General features: G+C 41.2%; 1 protein-coding gene across 1 annotated transcript in view; it reads right to left on the bottom strand.

Moving 5' to 3' along the window:
- LOC127626828 (syntaxin-binding protein 4-like) overlaps positions 1 to 21,328 on the bottom strand; it is a 53,346-nt gene that overhangs the window by 7,055 nt on the left and 24,963 nt on the right. The window contains exons 17-20 of the mRNA XM_052102895.1: positions 20,322 to 20,498; positions 19,315 to 19,431; positions 16,619 to 16,668; positions 9,262 to 9,404 (exon numbers count right to left, since the gene is read on the bottom strand). Coding sequence (XP_051958855.1) covers positions 9,262 to 9,404; positions 16,619 to 16,668; positions 19,315 to 19,431; positions 20,322 to 20,498 — 487 coding nt within the window. The remainder of the gene's footprint in view (positions 1 to 9,261; positions 9,405 to 16,618; positions 16,669 to 19,314; positions 19,432 to 20,321; positions 20,499 to 21,328) is intronic.

Below are 21,328 nucleotides of genomic sequence, written 5' to 3'. Positions count from 1 at the left end.
GAAAATTACTCTAAGACCTGTGATCACTGTATAAATTACAAATAAATGATTATAGCCGATGTACCTTTTAAAATATGTGTAGTGATTGGTAATCACTTCTAACTAACAAGTAGATGATTGTAATCTTTAATCTTGTTTGGTAAATTCAAGGTTCTACTGGATATTTTACCCCGACAAACAGGTTGATCATAACATGTAATAAATAATCCATGTTGTAAAACTGAATGAATTAACCAGTATGATTTGTAACCATATTTTGTTACTTACATGTATAATATTAATGAAAGAATGTCATATTTAGTATGTATATGCTTGCTTGTTTATGTAGAGAATGTTGATGACAACGAATGTCTTGTCTCTTGTACTGTTTTCAAGATATAAATGTTCATGAATAAACATGCACTGTATTTGTTTGTAAGAATCCTCCACAAAGGATCATAAATCAGCTTTTGAAAAGGACAGCCCAGTCGACCATGTGACTCCAGAAAGTCACTTCTGACTGACTCAGGACACCTTTTGGGTCCGGCCAATTTAAATTCAAAACTTTCCTACCCAAGAAAGAGCTCTCTCTTCTTCCTCTTCTCTTGATCTTTCTCTTCTGCTGAACTTCTCTCTTGCAACACTCTATTCAGAACTGTAGCTTGCTGCTTCCAGATCCGCTGTGCCATGTAGAGTACAAGGAAATCTCGGAACACAAAAGTCCCTAGGAAGCCTCTCACTCTCTGCTCTATGGTTCAGATACCCAACGGGAGTCGTGAGTCCTCCTTGGAAAAGGCCTCGCTTCATCCAGACAATAGCTATCCGCTATCATCGCAGGGTCCAAAACATAGACGGAACGAACTTTCTTCAAACGCCAAAGAACCAAGCAACACAAGGAAACGCAACGACACACAAGTACATCTCCAGATATTTGCTCAAAGTGCTGGTGTATTAGTTAAATACTTTGGGTAATCTGAGGTGGTTCTTAAGGCATTGTCAACAGACTCCATAAAGTAAATTTTCCCTATAATGATAATTTACTTCACAGTCTGTCACTCCTCACCAATATGTTTCATGTTGTATGTGTTAGATTAATTTTATGTTTAGAATAGCAACTGTATTCAAAGATAATTGTCTATTCAAAATATAATTTGACTGTGGCATATTTTGATAAATAATCTCATTCCAGTTTTTAAAAGATTTCGCTTAATAGCTATAACTAAATATGTGTATTATTATTTTCAATAAGCCATGATATTAATATTACTCCAATAAGTGAATTAATCATAATTCCCTTATAATAGCTAATTTCTTACAATAGAAATTGTGAGCAGATACAAGATGTTGTAATACTTTTTAATTGCTGAGAATTTTATTCAGACAAATAATCTAGTTATTTGTCATTTATCTAATTTATAATGGTCGTTGAACGCGACTAATTCAATTATACATTTCCTTACAATATAATGTAGAATAAGGACAGTTTAATTTAATTCCTAGCTCACACATACTGTTCCTACATATAATGGTGGAGGTACGTAGGCACTTTAATCCATACCGTGTACATCTACATCAACCAAATTTCCTACATATTGATATTTGTCTGATATGCGGACCGTTTAAATGATACTGTGTTGCACACCGGTCTATTATTGCAGTAACACAATGCACCTAACAACAAAACAAACCGTGACTGGTCATTTACATGTCTCAATCGCTTCACATGGGTTAGGATTAGGCGATTTCGGCACCCTCAAGAAACAAACCAGCCAAACAGGAACATTTATCGGCCGATGTTGATAACTAAAAAATTCTATCAGCCAAGTTATCTACCTCTGCGATATATCGGTCGACCACTAGTGTATAATACGTGAAGAGGAAATGGCCTTTTTTCTGAGACTGTGTGAGTGTTTACACAATGGGTGCATTTTTCTATTTTGTGAATCTTTGTTTGAGTAATACACACAGAAGCAACATTTTGAACAATGTCCTGTTCCCAATGAACAGTATTGGGGAAGAGGGGAGAAACACAGTGTGCCTCGAATCGAGCCTTCTTCGGCTCTGAGCTGTGAATAATGGTGAGCCACTCAAGACCGAGCTCTTCAACTGCTCTCACGAGGACGCAAAGATCTTTGCCCATGGCGTGTACACATTTTACACTCTCGATGGGGGAAGGGGGCGGCAACATTCACCTTGAACCACTCACCTGAAGCTGCGAGTAACAAAGAATTATCCCTATAGCCAGAGCAGCCAAACGTAATGAGACCGTGCTCATCACACATATATTGCACAGGTGAGGACGTTAGGTCGGAAGTTCGGGGGGCTCGCAGGTCTTGTGCTTACACGAGATCCTCCTCTAATTCTTCCAGCTCAACCTCACTGCCCCGCCATGCCTCCACATGTGGTCCCTCAGGACTTAACACAGAAGAGGCGGGTGGGAGGGCACAAGAGGCTGGATCTTCCCTCAGAACGAGGTCGATCCTAGAACGCAACCTCCAGATATTCATGCCCACGCAGTGAGGGCAGTCTGTCTCCATGACAGCTGCTTGTGCGTGGGCATGGCCCAGGCAGTAAACACAGCTCTCATGTTCATCAGGTGGCGGGATGTGCCATTCGCAAATGGAACACTTGTGGAAAGACACCTTTAAAAAGACGAGTATCACGCAAGCGTTTTTTTAGTTAATATTGTAGATATCTATATAAAGGATGCAGTAACTCCAGCCAGAGAGCTGTGGGAAGCAGGTAGGAGTTTCGCTGAATCGTCACGTTGATCAACCGTGAGCATCTGAGCGAAGAACCCGTTCAGCGAGAGCATCTTCAATGGCAATGTGGAGAATTCATCACCCGAACACACAAGGGAGCGTAAAGCCTCTTGGTGCAGGAGCTGGGTACATGTGGTGAGTAGTCCTGTTCGCGTCTTGCTGAGAAGTTCTGTCAACTGTAAGTGTATATCGACGGCAAAGCAGAAAGGGCTCAAAGTTTGAAAATGAAGTTTGCAGTCTTGAAGAAAGAACATTTTGAAGAAATGGTGACTGAGCTCCCACTTATATAGGCCGATTGCGCGCCTAAAGGGGTGGGGCTCAGACACCATTGCCAATAAGAAGGATTGTTGTGATTGTATAGGGGTTTCAACAAGGTTGTGTGAAGGGCACTCCCCATAGTGCTTACAGCAATGTCGAGTTAACTGAATAGAAAGGGAACTATTTTTCATACTTTAATTAGGCTACTTCAAAGATTAAAATGCTACTCAGTTGAAAAAAACCTGAGCTCTTTTACTAGCACGGGCAAGATACTAGAAAGTTGTAAGCCACTGTAAAAGATGACATTGATATTTCTCAAGGCCAATGACAAGAAAATAAACTGAATCTTTATCATGTTTATATTAATAGTTATTCAAAACTTTTTACATGGCACTATTTCTCCCTCATTTGCTCAAATTCACACAACAGACTTACTGTAAATTTCCATAGGCATAATGCATTTATTGATGGTTCATGGGGATTTGTTTGTAGAAATGTATTTGTAGATCTCTTTAAAAACAAAAAACAATAGAGCTTTTAAAAAATAAATTGGCTTGCACAGCTAACATACTAGAGATGCCTGAGGCCATAATAAAATCAACATTGCAACATTATTCTGTGATCCTCTTCAGCCTGAAAGGCCATTGACTGAGAATTTCCTGGCAACTGGGTGAAATGAGGCCGGATATTAATATGCCAAGTATCCTGGCATAACAGCAGAATCTGTTAAGCTATTTGCACATGAGCCAAAAAAATTTAAGAATAGTGAAAACGTTTATAGTGAAATCAAAATAAACATCAAATGGAAGCAAATCTGATTTCCCTCTGTTTTAGGCATCCTGCTTTCACTGTTCATTCAATGACACTATTTTTCTCATATGTAAATAGCTTTGTAGATTTGTATTTTTAAGAAAAAGAATCTGATATAGGGCTTGGAAACTAAACATAACTTAAGCAGGCACTTGGATTTAACACAAATGAAGAGAAGGCTCAATATGGACAGGTTACAGAGTTGCATTAATGCAAACACTATAGGTTACAAATGCCTGAACAAATTTAATCTTGACAGTCCCTCTGTGTGGCGAGGATGTGCCTTTGACAGAAGTCTAGCAATACACACAATGCACTGACATGACTTTATAATGGGATTCTCACGTATTGTGAAACATGATATTCATTCAAAAAAGATCATTATAATGAAAAGATACTTGGATATTTAGATACTTATCCAACTGCCTAGATTTCACACTGAATTAATATTTTGACAAGAGAGGCCAAAGAATAATTGATGCAGCCTCAAGTTTCTACAAACAAAATAGTGCCTAAGGGAATTTACAGTAACATTAACAGTGTTGTGTGGATGTAGCCCTGAATTTATTTTTTTTGGACAACTCATAAGCAGGGCCATCATTCCCAAAGTTATATACATTATTTTGGCTCATTTCATTATGTTTTCAGTTATCAATAACTTTTTATTTGTATGTATGTTATTGTTATTTGTTGTTTATCAATTTTTTTCTGTTATTTAATTTTTTTTTTCTATTTGTGATATTCTTCAATTTATGTTTCTCTTTGTTTTTATGTGTAATGTGATATAAAAAAATAAATAAAAAAAACTGTTCCTACTTTAAGTAACTCATCAGATGCCTGTTTAATTCAACCAACCCTTTGTTTTCTAAAGGCCTTGCTAAGAGGGAATGATTTCATTAGATCAACACTATGATGTTAAAAAGACCAATTAAAATGCTTCGGATTATGCATAAGATGAGTCAATAAATCAGATATAATTGGAATAAGATGCAGAAATCTTCCAAATGTCTTCAAAATGCGTTTGGTTTGATTTTGTCTATTGTATTTATATTTTGGGGCAGTGGTGGTTAATTGAAGCTTTGGTTTATTGTTGGAATTCTGCTGGTCTAATTCCCAGCCAATGCAAGTGATGGTTTCCATTATCAACAATTTCCACCATCCCAGATTCTATTCTATTCTATTCTATTCTATTCTATTCAATGCAATCACATTCAGAGGTATGCAAAACCTAATTTTGGCCAATTTTTATATTACATGTACAAATTTCCAAAATATGGCTCCTATTCTGTGCTGTGTTATTGATGAGTCACAGAGTAGTACACAGCCTGTCACGTGACTAGGACAATATCATCACATGGAAACCAATGAACTGCCAATCTCTGGGCTCAGTTGAAGTTGCTCATTTTGGTTTCAATCAGTGAGATGAGGGTGGTTCTCCATGTGCAACACAAAACCTTGCTCGGCCTCACCGCGGGGAGCATTCAACCTTAAGGTGAACATCACTTGCTGTGAGGTCACATGCTGCAAAGCCAGTGGTGGGCCATGCATTTAAAATCTAGGCCTTCGGTGTGATTCATGCCATTAAGAAAACACAGTTTCACAATGAATAAGACACCCTATACATTATATCACTGCTATCTAGTAATACCAATTGACATTTTAAAAATACTTCCATGCACGAAAGCCAGAACTTGAAATGACAACAAGCTCAACAAGACTAATTTTAGCTGCAACATTACCGTTTTGTGAAATTAATGTCTCCCGAACAGACATTCAAAAATCATAATTTTTTATATGAATCTGGAACAAAATTGATCTAATAATAAATGTGATTTAAATGTTGCTTGCAATACATTTTGTCTTGTCAGGGTACACGTTTATGCTGCGTTCCATTCAAGTTGGATGTGGGATATTCCTACTTGATATCTCTGACCATAAATGCATTCCACTCCCAGATATTCAGAAGATGACGTTTAAGAAAACAAAACTGCAATGCTCCCGTTAGCTTAGCAGGTGGTTGACTCGCAATTAGAGATGTCTTCTAGCAACCCAACTGATAAACAATGAGGCAGCGCTAGCATTTATGCAGCAGGTGTACGATTATCAAAAGAGATTATAATGTTTTATACACCTGTTAAACAAGCTTTAATATCATGTAATGTGGAAACAAACTCATTTATCGATATTACTTAATAAAGTGAATGTTCATTACATACTTTGTATATCTCCCTGAGTCTCAACATGTTTGTGTGACATCATGCCCCTGCATCTCGGCGAAAACAGAGTTGAGAATTTCTGCACGAGCCTACAAGTTGTAATTCTGACTTCAAGATGCATTCCATTGCACTTTTCCTATTAGGAATTTGTAAAATCCGACTTTCCGAGTTGAATGGAACGTATCACTACTACTGCTCAAGGAGCCTAATTCACACTTAGAAAACTCATGATGTTGCCAGGTCACTCAAGGACAGCTAGAAGACCTCGAATGGGACATATCCTAAAGATCACACAGTCCAAGAACAAATAAATGATGACTCTGTCAATCTGATTTAGTTGCTCATTCATTTGCACTGTTGAGGGATTCTGTGGAAATTCTGAAGGCCTGAGGGGGTTGAGCTCAGACTCACCCGCTTCTTCTGCTAACGAGCTCGACTTTGGGCATGCAATTTGTGAAACAGCTGTCACACTTTGCTTGTAAGCATCAAGGAATAAATTCTGACTGGAAAACTTTTTCTCTATTTGTTAGTAGATTCATTAAGAGTGGAAAGCGATTAAAAATACATAGGCAAAAAGGTGATTGAGAATGAAATGATGAAAAATATTTATTTATTTGGCATTTTAGGCCAGCAGAGAAGGCTTTGTTGGCACTGAATCGTGGAACACATTTCCACTGTTCTACAAGCACTCACATATGCTGATTTATTTCCCTCCCTCACTTTCCACCTTAAGCTTCACAGATCCTTTAACCCAGCATCCCCTGTCCTCCCCTTATCCATCCATCCATCTCTCTACCCATCTTTATTTCTAAGTAATTAGAGGGTGTCCCTTGAGAGGGGAGCCGAGTGGTTTTTAAATCTGCATTTAATTATAGCATTGTGATTTTATGCATGCAAAAAAATACTTCACAATCTTAAAGGTGCACTCACTCATTTTTACTCATATGTAAAGTTTTAAAGAAATGAATAGTATTTTTGAAAAATAAAACGTTGGCAACAAAAGCTAAGAACAGTTACTTTTGCATGGTGCTCTGTCCAAGTTAGGTCATAGTATAAGTACAAGACAACTTCTATATTGGCCACTGCAAGGAACACAAATGACTGCATCTTTAATCTTTACCATCATTTAATCAGTCAACACCATTCACTTTCATTGAATTTTTTTTATGCAAAAAAAAAAAACAAAAGTGAATTGTGACTGAGACTGACAGTACCTAACATTCTGCCTAACATCCCCCTTTGTGTTCAATGGAAGGGAAAAAAAGTCAAATGGGTTTTGGAAGAACGCGAAGAATTTTTGGGTGAACTGTCTTATAGACATGGTTGTAACCACCATAGATATGAGTGGGACACCTTCCACCAATAATCAGTGTATTATTTAACCAATATGGGATTTTCACTAAATTCAGTTCCTGAATATGTGGTTACATCCTTACAGAGGATTAAAATATAAGAACTTGAATTACAGTATTTAATCAACCTAAAATATAAATGCTGATACAAGCATCGAGTATATATTCTGCACATTGATGTAGATTTAAATGTCGCTTGACATAGAACAAATGGTTGGAAAAACAGCCTATTATCAGCTGAAACAGTGTTTTCAGAGAATAAGAGAAGGCCAGAGATGCTTTTTGTCTGTATTGCTGCATGCACCTGAACAGTCTTGTACTTTTTATGTACAAGATGAATCAGGCAGGTCTGTGCTGGAATAAGACCAACATGCTTTTTTGAGGTACAAAGAACAAATATTTGAGCTTATGTATTCATTCCATTCCCTCTCACTACACCTCATATGAAGATGTGAAATGCATGATATTTCGTGCATCATCAGGGTTTTATATAAATGTGTCGTACCTCCTGGATTACTCAGGAAAATCACACTGTTGCATCTTTAGTACGCTTTGAACGGACAGCTATCAGCAATGTTTTGACAAGGTGGATTAATGTAACTGGACCATCAAGCTTGGATTACTCCATTTTGTAAACCTTGTCCAATCAAGGTGATAGGAGCAATCATCCGAGCATTTTTATTTATTTATTATTATTTAAATTAATTAACATTAGACGTTGTCCGACTAAGGCTTTTTTTTTGGGGTGTATTTACTGTATATTTGCATAGTTTCCTACAGTTTCCTGGACATTAGTTGTGTCCCTTAGCTTCATATCAAGGCAATAATCGCAGCAGTGAGGTGAAATGGACCTAAAAGGCTTGTAATAACAGCAAATGCACCTTGTATTGAGTTTCGTTATTGGATTGACCTAATTCTTTTCATTAAGTGCATCTAAATGGATTAGATTTCAAGATTATAATGGTTTGACTTGTTTTATATAATGTTACATGTACAAGGTTTAAACCATAAGTAATTTAACCGAAAGCATATGACATATTTAATAAACAGACAAACTATTGAATTATCTTAAATCTAGATCACTATGCTGTCAGCTGATAAATAGAAAGATATTCCATTACAAATGTGAGAAAACATATGACTTCATATTTATTCTCTTTGTCAAAAAGACGCTATAATGTTTAAAAGTGTCTGGTTTAGAGGTGGGATTACATGACGTCTGCCAATGTTTTGACCTCTATAGGCCATTAGATGCAAAATTTTCCAGAGAACAACAAAAGCAGAATGGGGTCAGGAGGTCAAGCAACAGCTATTTTTCTTAGTATTAATGCAAAAACTTGACTTGTCTACATCATGCAATCTTTCACAGCTTTAGTGCTCTACAACTTATTATTAAAAAATGTCACCAACAAATCCTTAACAGATCAGTAGTTCATATACTGTATATTCAAATATATACTGTATGAAAATATATTAATCAAAGTTTCAATATATATATTGTCTAATACTACAATTCATTTCATAGGTCAGGCAGTTTTAATGTTTATTAAAAGTCAATTTGTTTACATGAGAGACAAACAAACAAAAACAGGACTGGCCCTCTCATACACATAAGTTAATGATACAACTGATTTTAAGATTTTGATGCCACATTTTACATATGAAATATTCAGCCTCCTTGCAAAAATGAACAATACCATCTCATCCAGCTTAGTTCTGGACAAACTGCTGGTGCTGTGAGATTAATTATTTTGTGGATCAAGGGTCAGACAACATCAGTGTTCATGGTTGTATTGATATGGGGATGACAGTGACAATTAAAGAGATGCTGTGATGTTTGTTTTGCATAGTGAAGTAGAAAGTATGCTTATGCGCATCACTTACAATCCAGCTCTAGAATGCCTCTAACAACTTGAGTTAGTTCTTTAGCTTCCAACGCAAGAGTAGATGCTGTCCAGGGTGTTTTCTTCCCGCCACTAGAAGCCAGCATCTGAGACTGTGTGGCCAGCTTTGGATCACTGGGAGAACTGAAAGACAAGAGATCAGACTATTGTATTAAAGTGATAATTCACCCAAAAATTCACCCTCATGTGTTTTCCAACTTTTACCCTCATGTGTTTTCCAACTTTTATGACTTCTTTTTTCAGTGGAACACAAAAGGAGATTTTAGGCAGAATGACAGTCTCAGTTACCATTCACTTTCATTGTATGGACAAAAGATGCAATGAAAGTGAATGGTGACTGTAACTAACATACTGTCTAACTCTCCTTTTATGTTCCATGGAAGAAATAAAGGCATTCAGGTTTTATAAGCCACAAGTGGTCATTTGTTACAGTAGTTAAGCACTCTGTGAAGAACACCCCTTACCTGAGATAAAATCAACGCACAGCTACTCGTGGTTTATTGCCTTGATAAAACATTATACCATAAGAATATAAAAATAAAGCTATGCCAATTAATCTAATTTCTAAATTGTAAATATATAAGTTGTTTATTTAAATTGTAAATACATTTTAACATTTATTTTTTAGCATTATTCTCTCATGAAAAACAACCATCTCAGATTGAAAACTGTTTCAGTCTTGTACGATTTTCTGCAAACTTGTTATAAAAGCGGTGGAAAAGTGTTGTCCAGTTGACCTGGAATGAACAAAGCATGCTGGGCAGGTTGGCAAAAAAGAAGAGCACAGCATGACTCTTAATAAAGGCTGCATTTTGGGTAAGAGTTACCAGACCCACTGACATGGATGGACCAGTGTTACGAAAAAATATTATAAAACTACCACACTTTTGGGTCATCAGAAGAAAACTGCTTTGAATTGGTTCAGACTGATTGAATTATCAAATGCGTTTCAAACATATAAACATATTCCACTGTGTGACTTGAAAAGACTCCGTAATTACTTTGAAAACATAACAAATGAAAGAGGACATATTCGGAATAGAAGGAATACAACATTATGAGTTCTAATATGAATGTGAATCATTAATGTAGGATGTCATTTCAAAGCAATATGGCATATTATATTACAAATTTTCAAATCTAAAATAATCACACATTAGTCTAACACCTTTGAAAAATGTGTTATCCTTTTTTTTAAATGTAGTTGTCCTAATAAACCTGAATCTTCAATGACAGAATAAATTAAGTTTTTCTACAATATTATACCAATAAAAGATCTAAAATGGTGTAAAACCTAATTCACTGAATTACTGATGATAACCAGGATGGAAAATTAACCAGTAACTGTGGTTGGTTAGTGCAGAATTACCTGAAAATCATAATTTTATCAGTCTTTTTTTATTTATTTAGATTTCCCAATTCAAATATACGTATTTGTAACCAGTTTCCAGTGAGGAAGGGACATAAACAGCAACAGGGTTCAGGTAAGGTTGTTTTTAATTCTCCCACACTAATTCACACACTAATATACGACAATAGCTTCTTGGCCTTTGTGTCGGGCTCTCCCTTGGGCTCTGTTGCTGCTGCTTTTTATGCCGCTCTCCTCAAGCTACTGCAATTAGAGACAGGTGTTAGAAATAATTTAGCTCAGGTGTGAGCGCCCTTACCACTTTTCTCTCCCGGATGGGCGCTTGACCACGCCCCCGCTGCCACATACCCCCACCGCCCGACTCAGGCCGGGGCGTCATCCGACCTGCCTACCACTCCCCATTTCTGGAGAGGAAGTCAGCGGCAGCCATCTGCACCCCGGTCTGTGGACCACCTTGAACTTAAAAGGCTGGAGGGCCAGATACCAACGGGTGATCCGGGCGTTAGTATCTTTCATGCGGTGGAGCCACTGCAGTGGAGCGTGATCCGAGCAGAGGGTGAAGGCCCGCCCCAGCAGGTAGTATCGGAGGGTGAGGACCGCCCACTTGATGGCCAGACACTCCTTCTCTACGGTGCTGTACTTAGTCTCCCTCAAGGAGAGCTTCCGGCTAATGTACAGCACCGGGCTCCTCTCCCTCCACCACCTCGCGAGTACTGACCCCCAGCCCTCTGTCTGAAGCGTCCGTCTGCAAACCAAAAGGAGAGAGAATTCAGGTGCATGCAAAAGCGGCCCCCACAAAGTGCAGCTTTAATCTGTGTAAACGCCTGTTGGCACTGCTCCGACCATTGGACCGGATCTGGAGCCCCTTTTTAGTGAGGTCAGTCAGCGGGCTGGTGACATCCGAATAATTAGGCACAAATCTTCTGTAATAGCCAGCCAGCCCCAGGAACTGCCTCACCCCCTTTTTGGTCTTGGGTCTAGGGCAAGTCGCATGTCGCCGTGGTCTTGTCAATTTGGGGACGCACCTGGCCATGACCCAAGTGGAACCCCAGATACCGTACCTCCACCGCCCAACCCAGCGCACTTTTCGGGTTTGCCGTGAGCCCGCCCGCCGCAGCGATCTCAGGACAGCCCTCAGATGTTGCATGTGCGCTGCCAATCATTGCTATAAATGATGATATCGTCTAGATAGGCAGCGGTGTAAGCAGTGTGCGGTCTGAGGATCCTATCCATGAGGCGCTGAAGCGTGGCTGGTGCCCGAACAAACCGAAAGGAAGCGTCACGAATTGGTGTAATCCGAGCGGCGTGGTGAAGGCCGTTTTTCACGGGAAATTGGTGTCAAGGGATCTGCCAATAACCCTTCGTTAGATCCAAGGTCGAATAAAATCGAGCCGTACCTAACCCGATCGAGCAGTTCATCAACACGGGGCATTGGGTGCGCGTCAAATTTAGACACAGCGTTGACTTTCCTATAATCCACACAGAAGCGTACAGACCCATCGCTCTTGGGAACAAGGGCGACCGGGCTGGACCAATCACTGTGGGATTCTTCTATTACTCCCATCTCAAGCATCGCGTCCAATTCTTCTCGAACTACTTTCTTTTTATGTTCGGACAGCGATAGAGGCGACAGCGTACCACCACGCCCGGCTCGGTCTCGATATGGTGATGTATGATGTTTGTGCGGCCCGGTAGAGGAGAAAACACATCTGCAAACTCCTTTTGTAATTCGGAAACCTCTGCGAGTTGGCGCGGTAAGAGGTGGTCTCCACAAGGAACCGGGTGTTGAGATTGCGGGCTTTATTTACCTCGGTCCGAGTTCCGCCCTCTCGGAACTACCGTTGCCAACGTCACAGAGGCCGCCTCTTCTCTCCACAATTTCAGGAGGTTGAGGTGATATATTTGTAGCGCCCCTCTATCGGTACGTTTAACCTCATAATCGAGATCCCCTACTGGTCGTGTGACCTCAAAGGGTCCTTGCCACTTGGCGAGTAATTTCGAGCTCAATGTTGGGAGTAATACAAGCACTTTATCTCCGGTCGCGAATTCCGTAGCTGAGCACCCCGTCATACAGCCGGCGTTGGCGTTCTTGAGCCTGGAGCAAATTATCCTGTGTTAATTTCCCCAGTGTGTGGAGTTTTGCTCCAAGATCAAGAACGTATTGAATTTCATTTTACTATTAGAAGGTCCCTCCTCCCAAGCCGCGGATGGCGTCGAGGACCCGCGTGGGCGTCGCCCGTACAGCAGCTCGAGCGGTGAGAACCCGTGGAGGCTTGTGGGACCTCCCGTACTCGCGAATAACAGGGGTCGAGCCACCTATCCCAATTCCTAAGCGTCTTCGGTATGCGAACTTACGAATCATATTTTTTAGTGTTTTATTAAATCGCTCCACTAGGCCATCAGTCTGCGGATGGTAAACGCTAGTGCTGAATCGACTTAATGCCCAATAGTTCAGTAAAGCTCGCGAAGTATGCGTGACATAAGCGTTGTGCCCTGATCGGTGAGGATTTCTTTCGAATCCCCACCGGAGATTATTTTGAAGAGTGCCCCTGCAACACTACGTGCGGAGATGTTGCTCAGGGGCACTGCTTCCGGATATCGCGTTGCGTAATCCACTAGGACTAACACAAAGCGATGTCCGCGTGCTGTCCGTTCTAATGGCCCGGCGAGGTCCATTCCAATTCTTTCGAAGGGGACCTCGATCAATGGAAGAGGCGCAAAAGCGTTTTGGGGTGGCGGTGGGTTTACCAACTGACATTCACGGCACGCCGTACACCACCTGCGGACGTCACCACCAATGCCCGGCCAATAGAAACGGGCTATTAGACGGAGAAGTGTCTTTCTTTCCCTGAGGTGACCGGCCATAGGATTATAGTGAGCCGCCTGGAAAACCATTTCCCGGCGGCTCCGTGGAATCAATAATTGTGTCACTTCCTCCTTTGTTTGAGCGTCCTGCGTCACTCTGTACAACCGATCTTTAATAAGCGAAAAATATGGGTATGCAATGGCGACGCCCGGCCTGAGCTGTTGACCATCAATTACTCTCACTTGGACAAGAGCATGTTTAAGGGTTTCATCCCGCGACTGCTCTAGAGGGAAGTCCTCCTCAGGGAATTCCCTGAGAGGAGGGGCGGCCACCTCGCCCCTTCCCTCGACATTCCGAGCAGCCGAGGACGGCCCCGGCTCCGCCTCCCCTGCCAAAGCATCGCACACCTCTTTATGCAGGACCCATCCGCACAAATACCCTCTAAAATATCTTTGAAATTCGGCCAATCAGTACCCAAGATTAGCGGATGGGTGAGGCGGGAACTAACCGCTGCCTCCACACTATGGTTTTTTCCCCTGAATTTAATCGCCAAAGTCACAATGGGATACATGTGAACATCCCCATGCACACACCTCACCCTCACCAGTTTAGCTCCCAAAGCCCCGGGTTGAACCAAGCGTTGGTGGATGGTGGTCTGGTTACAGCCGGTATCCAACAATGCTTGGTATGTACCCCCCTGGATCCTTACCGGAATACGGTATGCTCCAGCCCGATCGGGGGCAGCCTGCGGGAAGTCGGAGACCCGCACCACCGTCCCTATTTCCATCAGCGGACACTGATCCCGGAAGTGGTCCGGTCTCCGCACCTCCAGCAGACCGGCCCAGGCGCCACGGCCGCACCCGTGCTGGCGGGCGCCCCACCTGAGGAGGAGGCGGCTGAAGGGCGGGGAAGGGGTAGGCGGGTTCTCCCACGGCCGGGAAGTTGGTTTCGTGAATCCTCTGCGCCTGCGGGGGCAGGAACGGACCCTGGGGAGAGAGCAGAGCGAGAGGGCAGAGGGGAGGGAGAAAAACAGGGGAAGAAACAGGGAAGGGAGAGAGAGAGAGAGAGAGAGAGGGCTCATCCGCCCTTGGAATCGCCGCCATGTGGTCCTCCAGCGAGTCGTACGGCTTCCTCCAGCGACGCCGGGCGGTGGCACTGGACCCACTCCGCCGTTTTCGGGGCAAGCGCTGGACAAACTGCTCCAGTACCACTTGATCGACGAGCTCCTCGGCGTCGCGGTCCCCGCAAGCAGCCACCTCCGACAGGCATCACGGAGCCGCTGGGCGAACGCAAGCGGGCAGTCGGATTTATCCAGTTTCATGGCCGGAAGAGCAGGCGACTTTCTTCCGGGTCCGACCAACCCGTTGCAGGATGGCTCTCCTCAAGTCGGTATAAGCCAGGAGGCTTGTTGCGGAAGTTGTTGTGCCGCGAGTTGTGCTTCCCGGACAAGAGAGGGACGAGGCGGGCTGCCCACTGGTCGCGTGGCCAACCCCAAAGTTCCGCCGTGCGCTCAAAGAGGTCCAGGAACGCCTCTGGATCATCTGCCGGCCCCATCTTCTGTAGCGCGGGTGGGGGCAGTGTGGCGCGGATGTCCGGGGTCGCGGCTGCGTCTGAAGCAGCCTCCTGGCTGAGGAGGCTCCGGATGGCAAGCCGGTCCTCTGCTTGAGCCCGCATGATCTCAAAGAACCGACGATCCTGGTCCTGTCGGAGCTCAAGCAGAGACTGTTGGTGGGCCTGATGGAGCGTAGCGAGGGACTAGAGGACTTCCGCCAGCTGGGAGGACTCTATGGGGCGACTCTGTTCCATAGCTTTGGACCACTGTTCCTGCAAATTCCCGGGTTTCGGCACCAGTGTAACAAGTTTCCAGTGAGGAAGGGACGGAAACAGCAACAGGGTTCAGGTAAGGTTGTTTTTAATTCTCCCACACTAATTCACACACTAATATACGACAATAGCTTCTTGGCCTTTGTGTCGGGCTGTCCCTTGGGCTCTGTTGCTGCTGCTTTTTATGCCGCTCTCCTCAAGCTACTGCAATTAGAGACAGGTGTTAGAAATAATTTAGCTCAGGTGTGAGCGCCCTTACCGCTTTTCTCTCCCGGACGGGCGCTTGACCACGCCCCCGCTGCCACAGTATTTTTTTATCCAAAGTGACATAAAAGTGGGACTTAAAAGGACTGGGAAGAGAAATCGGCCCGGGATTTTACATGGCAACTGGCCCAACTGTTGAGTGGGGACGGGGAGGGGGGTTTTGTGGTCTGTTCTGCATAACATGGCGGCTCATTTTTGCTTAGCACGGCCCATTCGGCATGTTTCACGGCCGACCCACCGGCCTGATTGCTCCCAAAGTGCGTCGGCCCACTGGGAAAATGCCCGGTATGCCAGATTACCAGTCCAGCCCTGGTTTAGACATTCAGCCAGTAACATGAGTTTAAGGGGGAGTTTTTGCTAAATATGTTTACGCTTTAACATTGTGTTAAATAACCCATTTTTATGAAACCTGAAACCTGATCATTCAGTACATCCTGATATGTTTCAGAGTAGGCTGACTTATGTGTCCAAGAGGTCATTTAACAACATGCACCCTCTTTCAAAAAGAAAACTTTAATTTCCTCTGGGTCGCAAATTGCTGACAAGCTTTATTTCAATTCATCAAGACGTGTCATATTTTCTAGCCCTAATAGAAGACACGTGGCCTCTTCAGTCGGCAGGGATGATCATTAGGGGAAACACGGGCTCTCCATATGAGACCTGCTAGTTGAGCAAGAGGCGGCAGGCAGCAGGAGGCCATGTTGATTGGACCAAATCAACATCACTGCCATAGGAAGGTTTTGTACTGGCTTCTGCTTATTATCTATCCCTGTCTTTTACCTCCAAAGAAGTCTTATAATAGAATAGAAGGTAGAAAACTCACTCAGGAAACAAGTTACCATTTACTCACCATGAATACACAGTCTCCAAAAAAAAAAAAAGTATTTAAGTAAACTTGAATGATTTGGAAAAAGGCCCCTAAAGGAAATAATTATTTGTAATTAAATGATCACACTTGCTAGCAAAGTGTGGTGTTACTGTCAGGCACATTCTCCAAACTAGATTAGGTTTGGGAAGATTCATCAGCTCTGCTGTAACACAAGACAGAAGAGGAGACAATAATAATTCTCCTACCTATAGCCTCTTGGACCACTTTGATTTTCAGACAGGAAGCCTTGGACAGCCTGTGGGATTTTGAAAAAGTGGATGATTAGATGAACATTTTGTGTTTGATGAGTGTAATAGACATCTTTTTAAGATTTAAAAAAAAATGTAACATCATGCTTTTTACAACAACAACAGTAATATTAGTAGTAATAATAGTAATAATAATAATAATAATATGTTATATATCTCAACTTTTTCTCTTAATAAAAAAAAATTATAAAAAGGATAATAATGATAATAATTCATTATTATTTACTAATATTATAGCACCTTTTAAAACAGTGCTTTATAGGTGACATTCAGTACAAATGTACACTGTGCCAAAAAATGTGCCAAAAAAATTAAATACAATTGCCGTTTGGATTTAAATAAGCAGATACTTAAGAGTCTATGATTGGTTCATTATTGCAGAGATTAATATGTTTCAGTTAGCAACAATTCTTTTCACCGCAACTGATGCAGTGTGTTGCTTCTCATTTCTTAAACATCCATGTCAAAAACGTTTCTTGTGATCGTGAAAAAGATGTTATTGTGTTTCAGAAGGGGCAAATTATTGGCCTGCATCAAGCAAAGTAGTCAACTAAGGAGATTGCTGAAATCCCTGGAATTCTGTTAAAAACTTTTCAATGCATTATTAAAACCTGGAAGGATAGCGGTGAACTGCCAGCTTCGCAGAAGAAATGTGGTTGGGAATGATCGTGATCAGAGATCACTAAAACACTTATAAAAAAATCGGTAGTAGAACTCACGGATATGTTTAAAAAGTGAAAGTAAGAGCATTTCTACAAGCACAATGCGACAAGAACTTACAGGATTGGGACTAAACAGCTGTGTGGCCACAAGAAAGCCACTTGTTAGTGGCTAATCGGAATAACAGACTTCAATTTGCTAGGGAGCATAAAGATTGTACTGTGTAGCAATGGAAAAAGGTCATATGGTCTGATGAGTCCAGATTTCCCCTTTTCCAAAGCGATGTAGCATCAGGGTAAGAAGGGAAGTGCACGAAGCGATGCACCCATCATGCATATTACCTACTGTACAAGCCACTGGAGGCAGTGTTATGATCCGGGGTTGATTCAATTGGTCAGGTCTAGGCTCAGCAACGTTATGCGGCAATAAAATGAAGCCAGATGACTATTATTTATCATTCATATTATTTTTTTCCCCCTTATTTTTCCCCATATTCCAAGATGACAATGAAAAGATTCATTGGGCTCAAATTATGAAAGAGTGGTTTAGGGAGCATGAGGAATAATTTTTATACATGAATTGGCCACCACAGAGTGAACCTAACCTTAACCCCATTGGAAGTCTTTGGGATGTGCTGGAGACGACTTTACGGAGTGGTTTGACCCTCCCATAATCAATACAAGATCTCAGCCAAAACATTATGCAAATCTGGACAGAAATAAATGTTGTGATGTTGCATAAGGTTGTCGAAACCCTAACCCATGACGAATGCACACCATAATCAAAGCTAAAGGCGGTCCAATGAAATATTATACTTTTTTTGGTAAGACAGTTTACACATTCACATATGGTATGTAGGGGCAACACCCCAAAGACTTTTATAAATTAATACATTCTTGTAGACACATTTTGAGCTCTTAGGTAGACCAGCCAAAACACATATCCATGAATGACTTTCTAACCGTCAGTGGGGGTGAGATTATTATGGTTTAAAGATGCTTCAATAGTGTTTATATGCTGTTTTGCATTTTAAAGCTTAATGTGGTTTTTAAAACAGATCGCTATCAAAAATGATTCCTTAATTCTTGATGTGTTATTGGCCTTCAAAGAAAGAATCTACCATATATGGGGCAGAATTGAATTTCTTTGTGCATCATTTCTGATAACAAGCATCTCTGACTTATCTTCATTTAGCTGCAGAGAGTTCTGTGACATACATGAATTTATGCTTTATGCAGCTCAGCAGAGTGCTAATGAATTTGTGGGCATCTGGTGCAAGCTAAAAATAGACCTGCAAAACATCTGCATACTGATGAAAAGATTAGAATTATAGGAAGTCATTGTTATTCTCTTTTTTTCTCTCTCACTTAAGTTTTCCACACATTCTGACTATTTGAGCATATTATCTCTTCCATTTAAAAAAAAAATTAAGAAAAGATTGTACATTTTCACATTTGGCTTAAGTACATTACATTTAAATCTACTGTACATGTATACATTTTGTCAGTAACAAAATGGGGATGGGGGGGGGGGGGCTACAGTAACAGATTGTTATGCTTTGTAAGAACTCTTTAAATAATGAAATATATGCTAATTTGTTTCTATGACCTGGTTCAAACATACAGGTTCACCACTTCATAAAAGTGCACTCACTCACTCACTCTTTTGTGTTTTTTGGCTCAGCTTTTCTGGTTTTGTAAAAAGTCAAAATGCTCTTTGACAAATGTGTGGAGAAATCAACATATGAAGTGCACATTCTAATACAGTACAAATAATTTAGCATCATGAGGCATTCAGTGTAAACAGTCTGTAAGATGGACCTTGTTTAGAACGTGGGGAAGTAATGGTGTGGCATTTTTAGCCTAGGCTTTTTATATCAGATTTAGAAGCTTTATATGATATATTGATGTACTTTTTTGTTGTTGTTGTTGTTATTTGGTTATACATTGTAATTGAAAATTCATATATATCACCTCCATAAACTGTAGAAGTTTACCCGTAGAGACCTCAAAGCCCTTCTTTGCAGTTTCACTCTTCCGTAGCTGACATTCAAGCACAGCAATCCTCTTTTTCAGGTCTTGTAGCTCCTCCTGAGTGAACATCAAGTTGGTATTTTAAGTACCTCAATTTCAAAATCATGATTACAGTCACTCTGAGTGACAAAAATAAATAAAGTCTCTATCCTTAAAATGGCATTGATTTATTCTAATAGTCTAATATTAACCAATTTCCAATGTACAACACACAACAAGAAAAGTTAATACAACTTTGGACATGTTTGATGTGCTACACGACATGGTAAATTGGGTTGTCAGTGTTATATACTGATATAGTTCACCCAAATATTAGAATTCTGTTATTATTTACTCACCCTAATGTTCTTTCAAACCCATATGACTTTCTGTCTTCTGTAGAACACAAAGGAAGACACCTTTTATTGCTATTTTTTTACATACAACAAAGTGAATGGTGACTGAGACTAACATCTCATTTTGTGTTCCATGGAAGCAAGAAAGTAACATAGGTCTGGTACAACATTTGGGCATTAGGGTGAGTAAATGATGACAGAATTGACATTTCTTTTTTATTTAAACAAAATTTCTTAAAGGTTTAGTTAGAAGACTGTGCTAAAATGAGAATCGTGTGTGCAATAACGGTTTCGCCGCTGGCAATCACAACCAAATAATAATAATAATAGTGATAAATAAAGTCAGTTAAAATGATTAATTGTTGAGAAATTCAGAAAAGTTTTCCTTTGAAGAAAGATCTAAAAAATACCCTCATCAGCCCACGTCACCTTGCAAGATCATGTTAAAGCCTTCGCAGCACATCAGCCCAGTTACTGAATAATACAAAGCAAACAGTGACCTACTTTCTGCAGTACAGGAGAGTGGTAAAACCTGGAGTGGCATTACCAGAGGCGGCGTATTGGGAGTGAGTGAGTGGGTAAGGTTAGAATAATATACTCAGAGTGGAATACCTTGCCCTGGCCAGGTTGCTCAGCTTTCTGTGACTTCATTTCAGCTATCTCAGCCTCCAGGAGGTGGATAACCTCTTCGTAGTCCACCTCCATCCCCCGGGCCTGTTTCTGAGCTGCCTCAGCCAAGTGGACACGGGTCCGCAGGGATCGGCTCTCTACCATGGCAGATTTTGCTTCCTGCAACAGCGAAGTTCCTCTTAGAGCAGCACTGCTGAGAGTGCATTTACAGTAGAGCGCTACAACCCTCAGGGGCTCTCCCCCAAACATTGCAAACTCAAGGCACTTGAAAATAAATGCCTGGACTGTCTCACCCCCCTTCCCTCCCTCACCCACCAGGTTTCCCTCTTTTCCGCCAGACTCTCGGCATGACAATGCATTGCTCTACTTTTAACCCCTTTATATATTTTGCATTTGTTTAAAATGGCTTTGAATATATGACATGAGCAAACATGTTTCTTTAGGTCCATTTTGGCTATAGAGAAAAGACAAGAGCAGGTGTTGACAGGCGTGAGGTAGAACCAGAAAAACAAGCTATTACATAATGCAGGCACCAAAGGATGCCTTGGAGTTAATGAAAACACAACAGCTCTGGATACGTCTCAGCACTGCATCAGTCAATAGAAGTGGAACAAAGGAAAGGTAACCAGGCCACTGCAATTATGAAGCTGTGGGGTATGATAACACTTTTTAATGGAAAGGTGACACGAAATGTGGAGTCGCACTCTCTTCGCTTGAAAGACATTCTGTGAACTCCACAATGCTGGGATTTACAAATGCATGCAAAGTGTCTGTGGTTGTTTTAAACTATTAAAAATAAAATTTCTGGCCCCATTAGTCTTAGTGAACTTTCACCGTACAGACTTTACATATGATAAGCTACAATCAGTGTCACTTATTTGAAACCCCAGAAAGAACTGAAAACAATAAACAGTAGATAATTGCCCTCTGAATGAAAAACTACTTATTAAATAGGCATGATATATCTTGCATTGGCACTTTTTTCCAGA

The sequence above is a fragment of the Xyrauchen texanus genome, chromosome 33, assembly GCF_025860055.1.
Source record: "Xyrauchen texanus isolate HMW12.3.18 chromosome 33, RBS_HiC_50CHRs, whole genome shotgun sequence".
Lineage (NCBI taxonomy): Eukaryota > Metazoa > Chordata > Actinopteri > Cypriniformes > Catostomidae > Xyrauchen > Xyrauchen texanus.
Note: the sequence above shows the minus strand (reverse complement) of the source record. Positions and strands in the feature narration are given on the sequence as shown.